Source organism: Leguminivora glycinivorella, chromosome 19 (assembly GCF_023078275.1).
Source record: "Leguminivora glycinivorella isolate SPB_JAAS2020 chromosome 19, LegGlyc_1.1, whole genome shotgun sequence".
Lineage (NCBI taxonomy): Eukaryota > Metazoa > Arthropoda > Insecta > Lepidoptera > Tortricidae > Leguminivora > Leguminivora glycinivorella.
The window spans coordinates 15606933-15622045 of NC_062989.1; the positions used below are offsets into that span (position 1 = coordinate 15606933).

At 40.6% G+C, this 15113-nt stretch overlaps 1 protein-coding gene across 1 annotated transcript in view; it reads left to right on the top strand.

Moving 5' to 3' along the window:
* The window catches only part of LOC125236785 (ataxin-2-like protein), a 107980-nt gene that overhangs the window by 67790 nt on the left and 25077 nt on the right, over window positions 1–15113 (top strand). The window contains exons 7-14 of the mRNA XM_048143711.1: window positions 639–816; window positions 1657–1848; window positions 2953–3074; window positions 4367–4514; window positions 9236–9307; window positions 10436–10522; window positions 11972–12085; window positions 13670–13890. Of these exons, the coding sequence (XP_047999668.1) occupies window positions 639–816; window positions 1657–1848; window positions 2953–3074; window positions 4367–4514; window positions 9236–9307; window positions 10436–10522; window positions 11972–12085; window positions 13670–13890 (1134 nt within the window). The remainder of the gene's footprint in view (window positions 1–638; window positions 817–1656; window positions 1849–2952; window positions 3075–4366; window positions 4515–9235; window positions 9308–10435; window positions 10523–11971; window positions 12086–13669; window positions 13891–15113) is intronic.

A 15113-nucleotide genomic window follows, 5' to 3' on the forward strand; every position in this document is an offset into this window, starting at 1 on the left:
TTGGTGCAAGTGGGCCTTAGACGTTCACAATGACTACTATAATCATTAATCTCCTTTTTGCCGTAGTTGGGTAAAAAATACTACATACTTTCAATTGGTAGAGGTTTAAAATTTCATAACTATTCCAAATTTAGAAATCGATAGTAAAAGTAGGCAGACAGACAGACAAACGTACAGAGTCGCACGATAAGGGTTCCTTTTCTAACTTTTTGAAAGCACTTAACCACTTACTTTAATCGCTTGTAAATCTTTTGTCTTATTAGCATAAAAACAAAATAAAAATGATGTTCGCACTTTCTTTTCGACGTGAACCATAGTCATCTGACAAAGTTATTTGAGTTGACAGCAAAAAGTTTTATTGATAGACTACCAATTTGATGTCTAAGGTATACCAGTCTAAAATAAAGTTGGTCCATTCTATCCAAGTGGGCTCCACATTTCAATGTCTTTCAATGGCCATTAAAAATACAATAAGGAGGCACACTGATATTTTATCCCGACAATCTGGCTTTTTCGTAATTTTACAGTTAACACATTCGTGGAGCTCATTGTTTCCTTTGCTTTATGACAGATGACGCCACTAGCCGTCCGTGAACGTGTTATTTTACAACTACTAACTTAAAAATATAATTTTACAGAGACGCAGAAGCCAAAGCGGAAGAGATAGCCGCTGAAATAGAAAACGCAGCTTCGTACAAAGCTCGCATAGAATTAGAAAATGGCGACGAAGAGGAAAGATATGCGGCTGTTGTGCGGCCGGCCGCCGCCGACGGCGGCAAATACGTCATACCCAATAAGAGGAAGGGAGTTCAGCAGGTATTTTGGTTTATTTTACTAGTGACACTGAGTGCAGTGTGTTTGGACAGACCGTCGAGTGTGAATGCGACCAGTGGTAACGCTGAAAGCGAACGCAGTGCTCGAAGGAGGGTAGATCGGGCGCTGTCTACACAACTTTTCCACTCGCCTTCTTCAATTTCCCGTGATCATGATGAATGCAATGGTCTGTATTCCGGTCAATAAAATTCTAAAGAAAATAACCGTAAATCATTCAAAACTCTTATTTTACTAGTTTTGATTAGTTTTTGTGAATATGGCACTGCCGTCAAGAGAAGCGGAGTATGTGGAACTTAAATTAGTAGAGGTAAGCTAAGAAAAGATACGTGGTTTCAGCTAGCGGCCGTGGACGGAATACGTTATAGTTATACCCAATAAGAGGAACGGAGTTCAGCAGATATTTTGGGGTTTTTACTAGTATTTGAATCAGTTTTTTGTGTATGTAGTGGTGCCGTTATGACCGTAGCTCGGGTAGCGGCCGCGGACGGCGGCAAGTATGTGTATTATAGGTACAGATGTGCGAAAAGGGTTTCCTTCGTATTTTTCCGGAAACGTTCGTATTTGTCATGCCAGTTCAGTCAATGTCAGTACATCTTGTATTGAGACTGACTGAAATAGCATGACACGTTCGTACGTTTCCGTAACAATACGAAGGCAAATCTTTTCGCACTACATTTTTATGTGTGTTTAACCAATGTATTTCTATTAAGTATGTATATCGTCGCTTAGCAACCATAGTACAAGCTTTGCTTAGTTTGGGGCTAAGTTGATCTGTGTAAGGTGTCCCCCAATATTTATTTATTTAATGTCACCTCGTTTCAGGCGGGCAAGCTGACTGGCAAGCCGTCACCGGCGACCAACAACGGCGGCGCTCCCGTGAAGCCCGCCGCCTACCACTCGCCCGCGCCGCCCGCGCCCGCCCCCGCCTCCGCCTCCGCCTCCGCGCCCAAGGACAAGGAGCGTCCGCCACGGCACCATCTCACCCCAGAGGACAGGCGGCCCTCAGACGACCCGGTAATACATCTCTTCCACGCTCGCACCCACCACCCGGGCCCCGTAGTCGAATGGCAGTTCTACGACGCGAAACGAAAACGAAACCGAAAGGTAGTCTGGCTCTGTCGCGCCGATACGCAAGAGCGATATAGATAGATATCTACGAGCGTTTCGTTTCGTGAGCGTTTGTGCGTCTACGCACGCAGGCCCTCGCGGCCGCTCGCAAGGACGAGGTCCGCCGGCCCTCAGACGACCCGGTAATATATATCTAGACAAATGGCTACACTCTAAAGGTGTGCAAGAACTGTAATGTGGCGCGACAAGAAGTGACAATGTCGGCGCTCCAGTGAAACCTGGCGGCGGCTACCACTCGTCACCCGCGCTCCCGAGGACGAGGAGCCGTCACGCCACCTCACGCCCGAGGACCGCCGGCCCCGGGACGGCCCGGTAATATACCACCTACTCTACAACCCGACCGATAACGATCTGCCGGCTTAGCCGCATAACAATCGTTGACGCTAGAGGCCAATCGAAACGCAGTCTGGCTCTGTTGCACCAATACGGAAGAGCGATACAGATAGATAACTACGAAAACGATATTATCTGGAGCATTTGTGCATTTGGCTATGTACCCTGATGTCCCGGATAATACAGCTCTACCCCGAGCGGAACTCGTGATTCTCGTGAGCCTCATACGACAACTGCACCAGTTTTATAATATACCTATAATATTTCAAAGTCCGTTGGCTCCACTTCTCAAATATAAATTTCTTTTTAGGAGCGCCCGTAATCTGTTTTAAATGCCGCAGAAGACTACTTAATTACGAGTGGCAACGAATTATTGCCAGATTTAGATACATATATATCTGTAAACTAATATTTCATTAATAAGTCTGTAAAGCAGCTTAAGTAGCTAATTTTGAAATCTAAAATTTTAACCACTCGAATTTCATCATACTGAACTTTTTTCTATTTTTATCATCTTATAACATTAATTCTCACTCAATATTCTGTATAATTTATAATGGTGCAATAAAGAATATTTAGGTACTCGCTTCATACTAAGATTCATCGAAAATGTTAAATCAATGTAGTCAATTTGAATTGTGAGGTTTTTTATTCCAGCCGGCGGCAGCAGCGAGCGCGGTGCCGGCGCCGGCGCCGACGCCGACTGCGGGCGGCAAGAGCTACGCGGCGCACGCGGCCGGCTACCACGCGCCGCCGCCCTTCCCGCCGCACCACCTCCAGTCAGTATTCTCCTTAACGCGACAACAAAACTTGTGCTAGACCGCCTGGAGAACATGTCATTAAAATCAGATAAAATATGCTCGGTTTGAGACATATGTAACTCCCATAGACGGATAAATTTAAGAAAAAAACGGTACCTCAAAGCCCTAGAGAAAAAGGATACGGGGCCTAGATGGCGTTTACACCTTTGGAGAACGCTCGGCTAGATGGCGCTAATATTAATATTTGACATTTTAACACATCAAGCTAACAATATGGGCCAAATTGTCAAAGCTAAGCTTCAAAAGTTTTAAGCTTGTGTCGAGAGATGGCAGTCTATGCACTGTGATTAGTGTGATTACACATTTTACTTTGACAGTGACTTTCTATAATACTCGATCCTCTTTACATATTACTCATCAAGCTGTTTAACACAACTTCGCCGCGAGATGATACCCGTCCAAGCATTAATACAGAGAAAAATCTGTGATCTAGACCGCCTGGAGAACATGTTATAAAATTACGATAAAATATGCTCGGTTTAAGTACTAAACACAATCGCAATGAAAAAATCAACAGATCGACTCTGGCCAACGTGGGATCGAACCCACAGCTTGGATTGGCGGTCCAATGCGTTACCAATTATGTTTATATTTAAAACATATGGATTATTAACATTCAGAAGTCAATTCTCATAGAAAACTTGATATTAGGACAAGCTATCATGATGTCATGTAACTATGCAAATCTTTGACAAAACAACCTATCTTCACATCCACTTTTATTCGCCGACAGAAAAACGACGCGGTGTTATAAGTTTGACGTGTCTGTCTGTCTCTGTGTGTGTCTGTCTATGACATCGTAACTCCCGAACGGATGAATCGATTTCGATTTAGTTTTTTTTTGTTTAAAGGCTTCGGAGGAAGTTGGGAGTGTTCTTAGCCATGTTTCATGAAAATCAATCCATTATGTCGAGGTTTTTTTCAATATTTTAATTTTGTGGTTAGGTTATAAAATTGATAAAATTATGCAAAGTCTACGTACAGTGTTTTACATCTTTTCCGTCTTTTTAATGATTGAATTAAAATCTCATCTTTTTGAGTCCATTTAGGTATGTCCATTACTCATCAGCGATCTCGTATGGAGCAAAACGCAACAACGCAAGTAATATTATCGAACCTATCAGGTTTTAATCTGTATTATCTAATTACAAAAAAAACATTATCAATTTGTCTAACTAAATCACCTATATTCAGGTTATATAAAAAGTGTATAGCAGGTAGATTTAAATTTATAATTATTTGTATTCTAGGGCCGCATCAAGCGGCGCAGGAGCAAGCGCAGGCGCAGCGCCGGCCGCCAAGCTCAACGGCGAGCCGCGCGCGCCGCACCAGCCGCACCCCGCGCACCCGCACCACTCACCGCACCCCAGGGCCACCTTCCCGCCGCACCACCACCACGTGAGTACTCTATATACTACACCATTACCTATAGAGGAGCCTCGAACACTAGTGGAACAAGATAGCGCCGGCCGCACCAGCCGCACCCCGCGCACCCGCACCACTCACCGCACCCCAGGGCCACCTTCCCGCCGCACCACCACCACGTGAGTACTCTATATACTACACCATTACCTATAGAGCCGAGCTCCTCGAACTCCAAGTTCAATGACCTGCCTCGTCACCGCTGTCACCTAGGTACTCGCTACACTTGGTATAGTGGTTCAAGCTCATCGGTGGGCTGCGCTTGCTACACGCAATATATTTCATTTCATTTATTTATTATGCGATCAACATAGTATCATAGATAGATAGATCTAGATAGAACACTCTTTATTGGCACACCTCAGCAAAAGATACAGTGGAGACAAAACAAATGATTATAAATAGAGGCAGACAACAGGCGGTCTTATCGCTGAAGAGCGATCTCTACCAGACAACCTTTGGGTAGCGGAAATAAAAAACAATGAAAAAGAGAAGGTGCTTCGAAATAGAAGATCATAATTATTCTAATTTCCAACACACAAATTGAATTATCATAATTAGGTATATTACAATAACATTAGATTAGAATTAAAATTATAATACATTAAATTAATTAAATTAAAATACAATCGTAATTATCATAATTAAAATTAACTCAATTAAATTTACAATAGTCCAGAGGACTTTGCCACCAGCATGTGAATCATGTGACAATGGTTCATATACTGGCAGTCAAACCTCTCCACCAACGCCCTCAAGATGCTTATCCCTTAGGGCATTTTTACGAAAACAAGCACAATATTTTTTTCTAATGTAGGTAAATTTGTTTTTCTTACTCAGAATTACGAGCCCTTTCGATTTAGGACAAAAAAAATGGTCCCAAATTTTCTATTATTTCGCATACTTTCCACTTTGTAACCGCTATAGGCGCTGTACAAAGTGTTTAAAAAATGGTAACGACGTGGAAAAGTTAAATTTGGGACGCTTTTTTTACTTAGTACGATCAAAAGGGTTCGTGATTCTGAATAAGAAAAACATAAAAATTACCTATTTTAGAAAAAAAACAGTTTTGAATCTTTTTTCGCGAAAATGCGCATTACGCGCACGTGCAACATACACCACATACTTCCCGCTCGTAAAATATTCCACTTCTAAAGACGAGTTTGTTGCCTGTAAAGGTGCGTAGGACTGTGATCTTCGGCCGCACCAACACGCTCTCGCGCGACAGGTTTTCCCACGTGTAGCATCACATGACTAAATCAGTGTGTGCGGACACGAAACCGTATTTTACCTTCGCACCTGACCAGGGACCACACACTCCTACAGCCTTGTCTGATATTAACTAAGGGGTCATGTAGCCCAACAAACTAAAGCATAGTTATAGGTAATTCCACGGAGGTTGAAGTGAATGATAACACACACACGTAAATGTAGATTAGTACTGATTGCAAAAAAAAATATGAATGAAATGAGTGAGTGAATGTAAAAAAAACGATTAGGTAATATATTTTTGAAAAACATTATTATTTATTGATATACTTATCATTAATGGTATTAAAAGCAGTAAAACATAATGAACAAATCGTTTTATAAACCACCGTCACTTGGCATATCTTCATCTGATTCGTTAGGATTGATTATAAGGTTTTGGTTTTCGGTTAAATCATCTACAATACAATACAAATACTCTTTATTGCACACCTCAATACACGAAACAACAAATCATAGGTTCTCTTTCCCTATATCTTTCTTCGTTTTCTTGGGTTTTTCTGAAAATAGGTACTGTGAAACGTTTCTTTATCAAGTGCTGCTATTTCTTCGTTTAATTTTCTCATGACGCTATTAAATGTGAACTCAGTATTACTAGCTGGAAGTCGCGGTGGCACAAATAAAATTTTGCTACGGACAAACGCTATTATTTTATTAATAGTTATTTGTTATACAAGGGGGCAAAGTTGTATTTTAACGCTGAGTGTGGAATTGAAAAACGAGCAAGTGAAAGGAGTCTATAGTTGAACCACGAGCGAAGCGAGTGGTTCGAGAATAGAATCCTGAATTTGCGAGTTTTTTAACACACGAGTGTAACACAAAACTTTTCCCCTCACTATAGCGAGGAAACTACAACGCAAAAAAATGCGTTTATCACTGCTTCCAGTAGTTCCACAGGTGGTAAATCATCTTTATTACTAGATTCACCTACTTTTATGAATTTTAAACCAGTTAATTTGACTTTATTCAAGGTCAAATTACTTTACCCACTAGTGGATAAAATGCGTTTTTACCCGCTGGTATTGAAGGACAAAACACGTGTTTCCGAGCTAGTGAGGGGAAAATTAAATTATCCGGTGAACTTTATAGCTCATATGAAATTTCACTTCCAAATAAGTATTCAGCTATCGATATATTTTATATCGGAAGGATGTCCCTATGTTAATTGACGTTATTGCTACCGCGACTTCTATGTCTGCTAATAAGTAATGAAAAAATAGGTAAACACCATTTTAACAGCTACGATGATAAAATAAGGCAATTTATTACATATTATCTTTGATTTCTACGATTTATATTTTGTAATATGATTGTTCATAATCTGACAATTAATTAATCACATACGAGATATTTTATTTTTTGTTTTGTTTGAAAATTGTTCTATAGACGTAATTCTTAACAAAATAGTAACTAGAAACTTTTTGGTCTTTCTTACAATTCACTGTTGAATCTGCAGTCGGTACATAAGAACACTAATTTCAAAATCTCGTTGTCATTACATGACAGTGTTATAGTGTGCGTGGCCTCAACTGAGTTGAAACTACCTATAACATAGTATTGGCACGCGTTTAGCGACGAATAAAAAAAATATATTTAAAAATTAAAAAAAAACTGATAATCACATCTTAATTTTAATACGTTGATAACTCTATATTAGAAATTTGGTTGATCTAACTTTTTGCGTTTGTAAGTCATTGATTATGGACGTTGACCGGCGAAAATGCACTGTGAACAAATACGTGAAAAATCCCCTTGGTCTGGGTCAATGATTGCTAAATTGTTGAATTTCCAGAAAACTACTAGGCAATAATTATTGCCCAAATCATTATTTCATTAAAGGACAATTAAATAATAGTGGCAAAATAATTCAAAATATCCACTCCTTGCGGTCCACACGGAATCAACAGACAAAAAGATGGATGAAAATCTTGTTCAGAGGATGATGAATACTATTTTCAGAAAAGTCCGTAATTTTGTGCATAAACATACTGAATGATTGAAATATATGTGACACGCTATAAATTAATAAACGATCTTTTATATTCTGCAATAAAAAATATTGTTTACTTTTTTCTTTTCATTTAAAAATTAAATTCCTCCCATCGCGTACCAATTCTAAATTAACTATGCTTTACTACCACAAACCACCATCACTTGAGCGATTTGATCATCTTTACTCTTTGCCTGGCCAATGTGTCAATCGCTTATGGCTATACCAATAAAATAAACTTTTTTAACAAAAAATAAAACCGCCTTCAAAAATAAGCGCGTTACAAAACACGGAGAAACTAAAAAGCAAAAAATAATAAACCTTTGAATTCAGATTTCTTATCGTATTGCAATAATCTAAACATCCAAATTATAAACAAATCAATTATTTTTGCAGTCGGTACCAGACCTGTTCGTCGCCTTGCTATTGCCTGTTTGCCCCACCCAACCATACGCAGGCTGGCACCGACTCCAAAAATAATTGATTTGTTTATAATTTTGATGTTTAGATTATTGCAATACGATAAGAAATCTGAATTCAAAGGTTTATTATTTTTTGCTTTTTAGTTTCTCCGTGTTTTGTAACGCGCTTATTTTTGAAGGCGGTTTTATTTTTTGTTAAAAAAGTTTATTTATTTGTTGATTTTTAGTGGTTCCTATTGATATTATATGTATCAGTCCGAATACATGTACACTAGTGAAAGAATTATCCTTTAACTCCTAACCATTGAGGAGTTGACCTTCCATCATCAGCTCAGCCACATAAAATTATTACCATCAGGCGTAAATACTGGTTTACCTTTGAAAAATACACTGAAAACATTACATGTGCCTATAACATTTGAAGAGTTCCCTCGATTTCTCCAGGATCCCATCATCAGACCCTGACTTGGTGCCAATGGGACCATCTCGGGGTTATACCCGTTCGATCAAAAAAAAATTTTGAAAATCGGTCCACAATTCTCGGAGATATCGAGGAACATACATACATAAAAAAAAAAAAAAAAACATTCAGTCGAATTGAGAACCTCCTCCTTTTTTGAAGTCGGTTAAAAACAGTTCGTTACTCTTATCAGTCTTCCATGTTGTGTGTGCGAAAGTGTCACTGTCCAATATGGGTGGTTTTATTTATCAAATATAAAGAAAGCATTTGACGACCGGTCTGGCGCAGTCGGTAGTGACCCTGCCTGCTGCGCCGCGGTCCCGGGTTCGAATCCCGGTAAGGGCATTTATTTGTGTGAGGAGCACAGATATTTGTTCCTGAGTCATGGATGTTTTCTATGTATATAAGTATTTACATATTATGTATATCGTTGTCTGAGTACCCACAACACAAGCCTTCTTGAGCTTACCGTGGGACTCAGTCAATCTGTGTAAGAATGTCCTATAATGTTTATTTATTATTTATTTATTTTAAATCGATTGCTTGTCATGCGCAGAACCCCGTACCACCGGCAGAGGGGCCACGACCACGCCACGTGCCCGAACCACGACGGCAGGACGAGGTGCAGGTAAAGAAATAATACATGAGCTCATTATAATCGTCAAATATATAAATATTGATTCACTAGAACTTCGTGATTATTATCAATTTATTGAAAACAAAAAGATTAGTGAAAACTTCTATATTGTAGAGACATAATGTCAACTAGAGACAAGATACCTAAGGGTCGGTTGCATCAAACCGTCTGTCACTGTTAAAGCGTTCGTTAAATTTTATTGTATGGGAAGTTCCATAGTCGTCTGCTGCGTGACGATGATGAGTCTGTCAAATGTAGTTGATGCAACTGGCCCTAAATTGAAGAAGAGCTGGTAGCCTAGCGGTAAGTGCGTGCTGTGACTTTCGTTCTGGAGGTCGCGGGTTCGAACCCCGGCTCGCACCAATGAGTTTTTCACTAATGTCATTGGATATTTGCCAGTCGCTTTTCGGTGAAGGAAAACATTGTGAGGAAACCGGACTAATTCCAATAAGGTCTAGTTACCCTTCAGGTTGGAAGGTCAGATGGCTACGCCAAATCTTGGGATTAGTTGTCAAAGCGGACCCCAGGCTCTCATGAGCTGTGGCAAATGCCGGGATAACGCAAGCAGGATGATGATGAGAGATACCTAAATTGTTCAGACTTGTCTGACAGTACGAGAGTTGCTATAGGTTAATATTTGAGCATTTCTTTTTTTTTTTGCCAATAAAAAAGATTTGATTGTTTTAGGGAATTTTAGGTCAATTGTACTCAGAATCACGAGTACTTTCAATCTCACTGGGAGACAAAAAGTGTCCCAGAATTTCCATACATTTTTGTTACTTTCCTCTTTTGTTACCCCATACAACATGTACGGAACATAATAACAAAATAAGAAAAAATCGTATGGGACAATTTTTTTGACTACTAGGATTGAAAAAGCTAGTAATTCTGAGTAGAAATTGCATTTTTTTTTTCAAAAATATAACACTTCATAAAAGTGGCAAAAAAAAAAGAATTGCTCATTTACAAAGTGCGTGACAGAGAGGCGCTTATGGGCATTTCTAATGTTAATGCTAGTGACGGCCGTTGGAAGTAATTAAATGTGGAAAAGCCGACAAAATGAGGGCAGCACCAGTCGTGTAGTAACAGTATGATAATCTGCGTGACGTGTTGTTTCAGGAGCTGCGCAAGTTCGGCGCCGAGTTCAAACTGGTGACGTCGCCCGCGCCGCCCGCGGCGCTGCCGCCGCAGCCCATGCCGCAACCGGTAACCACTACATGAATATCTTCCGGACATTTGAATTCTTTTCATATTTTTGAGGTCTTTACGGGTAGGAGTGTGCGACTTTCAATCCGGAGGTCGTGTGTTCAAACTCCGTTTTGTACTAATGAGTTTCTCGAAACTTATGTTCGAAATGTCGTTTGATATTTGCCAGTCGCTTTTCGGTGAAGGAAAACATCGTGAGGAAACCAGACTAATTCCAATAAGGCTTAGTCCCTTTGGGTTGGAAGGTCAGATGGCAGTCGCTTTCGTAAAACTAGTGCCTACGCAAAATCATGGGGCTCCCATGAGCCGCAGAAAATGCCGGGTTAATGCAAGGAGGATGATGAGGTCTTTTCAGGACCTTCATTGAGGCCTCAACAAACTACAAGTTGTCCAAATTTTTCTTTCGGGTATCAATAGTAGCACTAAACAAGAACTGTACCTCAGTGTGTGGCCCTCGTGCACACTCATATGGGGCGACGTGCGTTCGGCGGGGCGTGCGCCGTGCATGTCAAATAATGGAAGCTCGTACAAGCGTTCTCAATACACGCCGCATGCGTCGTACGCAAGCTCGCACGCTCCGAACCGAGCGTCCACACAGGACACATGTATTATGGCCGTTGTACACATGGGGCCAACGGTTGGACCAACCCTTCCACCTACCCCTTGGCCAATCGTGTAGAGGGCTACTTGGCCGTACGTTGGCAGTTGGCGCTAGCGCTGGACGGCCAACCGGCTGGTGTCGGTTTTTTGTCCGCACATCAAATAGCCGCTGTACACATGGGGCCAACGGTTGGACCAACCCTTGGTGGAATCCCTTGGCCAAGCGTGTATAGGGCTACTTGGCCGTATGTTGGCAGTTAGCGCTCAAAGGATCTTGGCGCACATGGCCAACTGCATTCACACGTTGGCGCCTCATTCAGTTTGTCGTCAGCCGCCAGAGAGGACAGTAGTGAAAGATTTACGAAAATAATAAGTTTATCTATGCCAATAATAGTGTTAATTTTAGGAAATAAAATACCGTTGCAAATGTTTAATATATTGCCTAAAAAAGATTTATGTGCTTATCAGAATATTAAAGAAATTGTTAATATTTCAGATAATTTAATTTTATTACGAGGTTATTTTTGCTGACAACATAAATGACCTAGAATTACCTAGCCTTTTTTATTGTACGTCCATCATTTATGAAGAGCCTATGCCAAGTTTCTAATGGGTTGGCAACGCGCACGTGACACTGTTTGAGTTGCAGGCGTCCATAGGTTACGGTGACCGCTTTACATTAGGCGGGCCGTATGCTTGTTTGCCACCGACGTAGTATAAAAAAAAAAAAAGTGATTGGTTCACCAATGTGTAAACAGCGACTCTCATCTTGGCCAAGGGAGTGGTCCAAGGGTTGGCCCAACCGTTGGCTGTGTGTACAGCGGCCATTACAGTTAGTTTTCTTCGCAGACGCAGCCGCCGCCGGCGCCGACCACGCCGGAGGTGTCGGCCAACGCGGGCGCCGTGTCGGAGCCGCACGCCAAGCGGCCGCTGCCCAAGCACGAGCCCCTCCACCACCACAAGGTACCCGGCCCCACATTTCTATTCCACTGCACTTCTTTCACTAAATTTCACAAAAGAGACACCAATACCCGACTGAGAGGGCACCACTCAAAACTACAGAAACTCTGCATGTCAAACAACAACCCACATAGACACTTCTTTGCTAACAGAGTAGTCACGCCTTGGAACAAGCTACCAGAGGAAGTAGTCTCAGCACCCAACATCAACAGTTTTAAGAACAAACTACACAAACATAATAATATGAGATAAACCTAGAAAAAATTACCAGGATACAGGCCATATCAGTTGTTTTTTCAACTGCCTGCCTGAATTATATAAATAATAATAAAATAATAAATAATTATCCGTTTTGTGAGTCAAATTTATTTATGACATGTTTACGTATTTCTTACAGTCAAGTGCAAAAACACTTATCGAAATAATCGTCTCATAAATATGGTACTACGCTCTTATTACACCGGATTAGGATGCTATAGGACATATTTTTGAGTAAGATGTGTACACCCATATTTTTACACTTGACTGTACGATTACGCTCCGCATGTTGACGATTCAAAAGTCTATAATAAGAAGAATAATAGAATAGATGGAAGAAGAATAAGCTCAGTTTTTCATACGAACGCAATTATGCTCTCATTTAGAAACTACTTACGTGTTTGATTTTAATAACTTTATACTGTGAGTGTGCTCGGGAAAACGTCCCACTTTCTCGATTGCTATAAAGCCGCTTTCTCAGTTTATTCGTATAAAGAGACAAGTAAACTATGTTCGTATAAAGACAAAGTGGGACGTTTTACTAAACACACTTACATATAATGACATGATCTAGGGCCGAAATTTGTTAAAAATAATAACTTCAAATACCATAGTTTCAAAAAACCGGCCAAGAGCGTGTCGGGCCACGCTCAGTGTAGGGTTCCGTAGTTTTCCGTATTTTTCTCAAAAACTACTGAACCTATCAAGTTCAAAACAATTTTCCTAGAAAGTTTTTATAAAGTTCTACTTTTGTGATTTTTTTCATATTTTTTAAACATATGGTTCAAAAGTTAGAGGGGGGGGGACGCACTTTTTTTTCCTTTAGGGGCGATTATTTCCGAAAATATTAATATTATCAAAAAACTATCTTAGTAAACCCTTATTCATTTTTAAATACCTATCCAACAATATATCACACGTTGGGGTTGGAATGAAAAAAAATATCAGCTCCCACTTTACATGTAGGGGGGGGGTACCCTAATAAAACATTTTTTTCCATTTTTTATTTTTGCACTTTGTTGGCGTGATTGATATAAATATTGGTACCAAATTTCAGCTTTCTAGTGCTAACGGTTACTGAGATTATCCGCGGACGGACGGACGGACGGACGGACGGACAGACAGACAGACAGACATGGCGAAACTATAAGGGTTCCTAGTTGACTACGGAACCCTAAAAATTATCAAAGTTTTTCATGTAGACTTGGTTTTACTTTTTTATTATTTTAATTGTTAACAATGAATGAAATAAATTTTTCATCACACCCGCACTTTAAATGTGCGCAGGCGGAGCGTGAGTTATAGATACTATTATAACTGTCGTCTCAGCCGCCAGTGGTCCCCGTGGAGCCCCCGGCGTCCCCGGGCGCGGGGGCGGGCGCGGGCTCGCCGCCGGCGCCGGGCGCGGGCGCGGGCGCGGGCGGCGTGGAGCGCGCGGCGGTGAGCGCGGCCACGCTCAAGAAGTCCACGCTGAACCCCAACGCCAAGGAGTTCAACCCCGCCGCCAAGAGCTTCGCCTCCAGGAGCCCCACCACACCCAACCCGAGCCGGTCAGTAGCCGCCTACGATATTATACGGGAATTATTACCGATCGATTATCGCTTGCGATATTTCCGGACCGATACGACCTTCAAGAGCTTACGCCCATTTTAAAAGCCGGCGATGCGGCTCCAACAATTCCGATGTTTCGAATGTTCGTGGGCGACAATGATCGCTTACCATCAGGCGACCTGTCGCCGCATAGTAACTTTTGAGGTTATGATAAACAACTTTTCTCAAACATGCAATGAAATATTGTCTTTACGTTCCTTAAAATGGGCTGGGAAGTATCGCTTTTTGGGCGCAACAACTCGAGAGGACTGTAAAGGGATTTCATATTATTTTTTAGGCCTAGGCCTGCAAAGTAACTTTTTTTTATAAAATATTGTCCTTTAGAGCATTTTTTTTAATTTCATTGTATGTTTGAGAAAAGCACTATACATGCCTCGGCGTGAAAATGGATTCCCACTTGGTATATACCCACTTGGCCGGAAATCCTCATTTTCCCGGCCTCTGAATGTAATGTACTATTTATTATCGGACCGATGCTAAAATCTCAAAGAAAAAATTGCCGTTTCATACGCTTTGACTGTCATGATACCGCTCATTTCTATGAAGCAGCCAATTTTTTTTTCTCGATTTCAGCATTGGTCCCATAGTAAAAGTTGTTCATTATGACCTCAAAAGTTTCACCCTGTACCTTTTTTTTTCACCCTGTATATCCTGTCACTGCAATGTCACAATTTGGATTTCTTTAAAACCCTTTTTACCAAGAGTGGCACTGACACTTAGTAGTTCATGTGCTCTGCCTACCCCTTTATGGGATACAGGCGTGATTATATGTATGTATGTATATCCTGTTATTTAAATTTATTTTGAAGATTATTATAAATTTAAAGATTACCCAGATAGTAGTATTTATATCTCAACGTTTTTCATGTAATGTAACCGTATCTATATTTCATGTGTTGTGCCTATTGACGTGTAAAAGAGCCCTTGTGGCTTAATACTTGCTAAATAAACGTTTGTATTTTAGTAGCCGTCGGTGCAGCCACACTGAGACAGTACCAAATATATGTACTAGCATAAATTAAATATATCTATCTATTATATCTTGTTATATTGGTGAACAATAAAGAATATTTGTATTGTATTGTATAAGAACATAATACCATCCCATACATTAATATGCACCCGCCTAAGAACGCGCGTACACCACATAGATGACGCCACA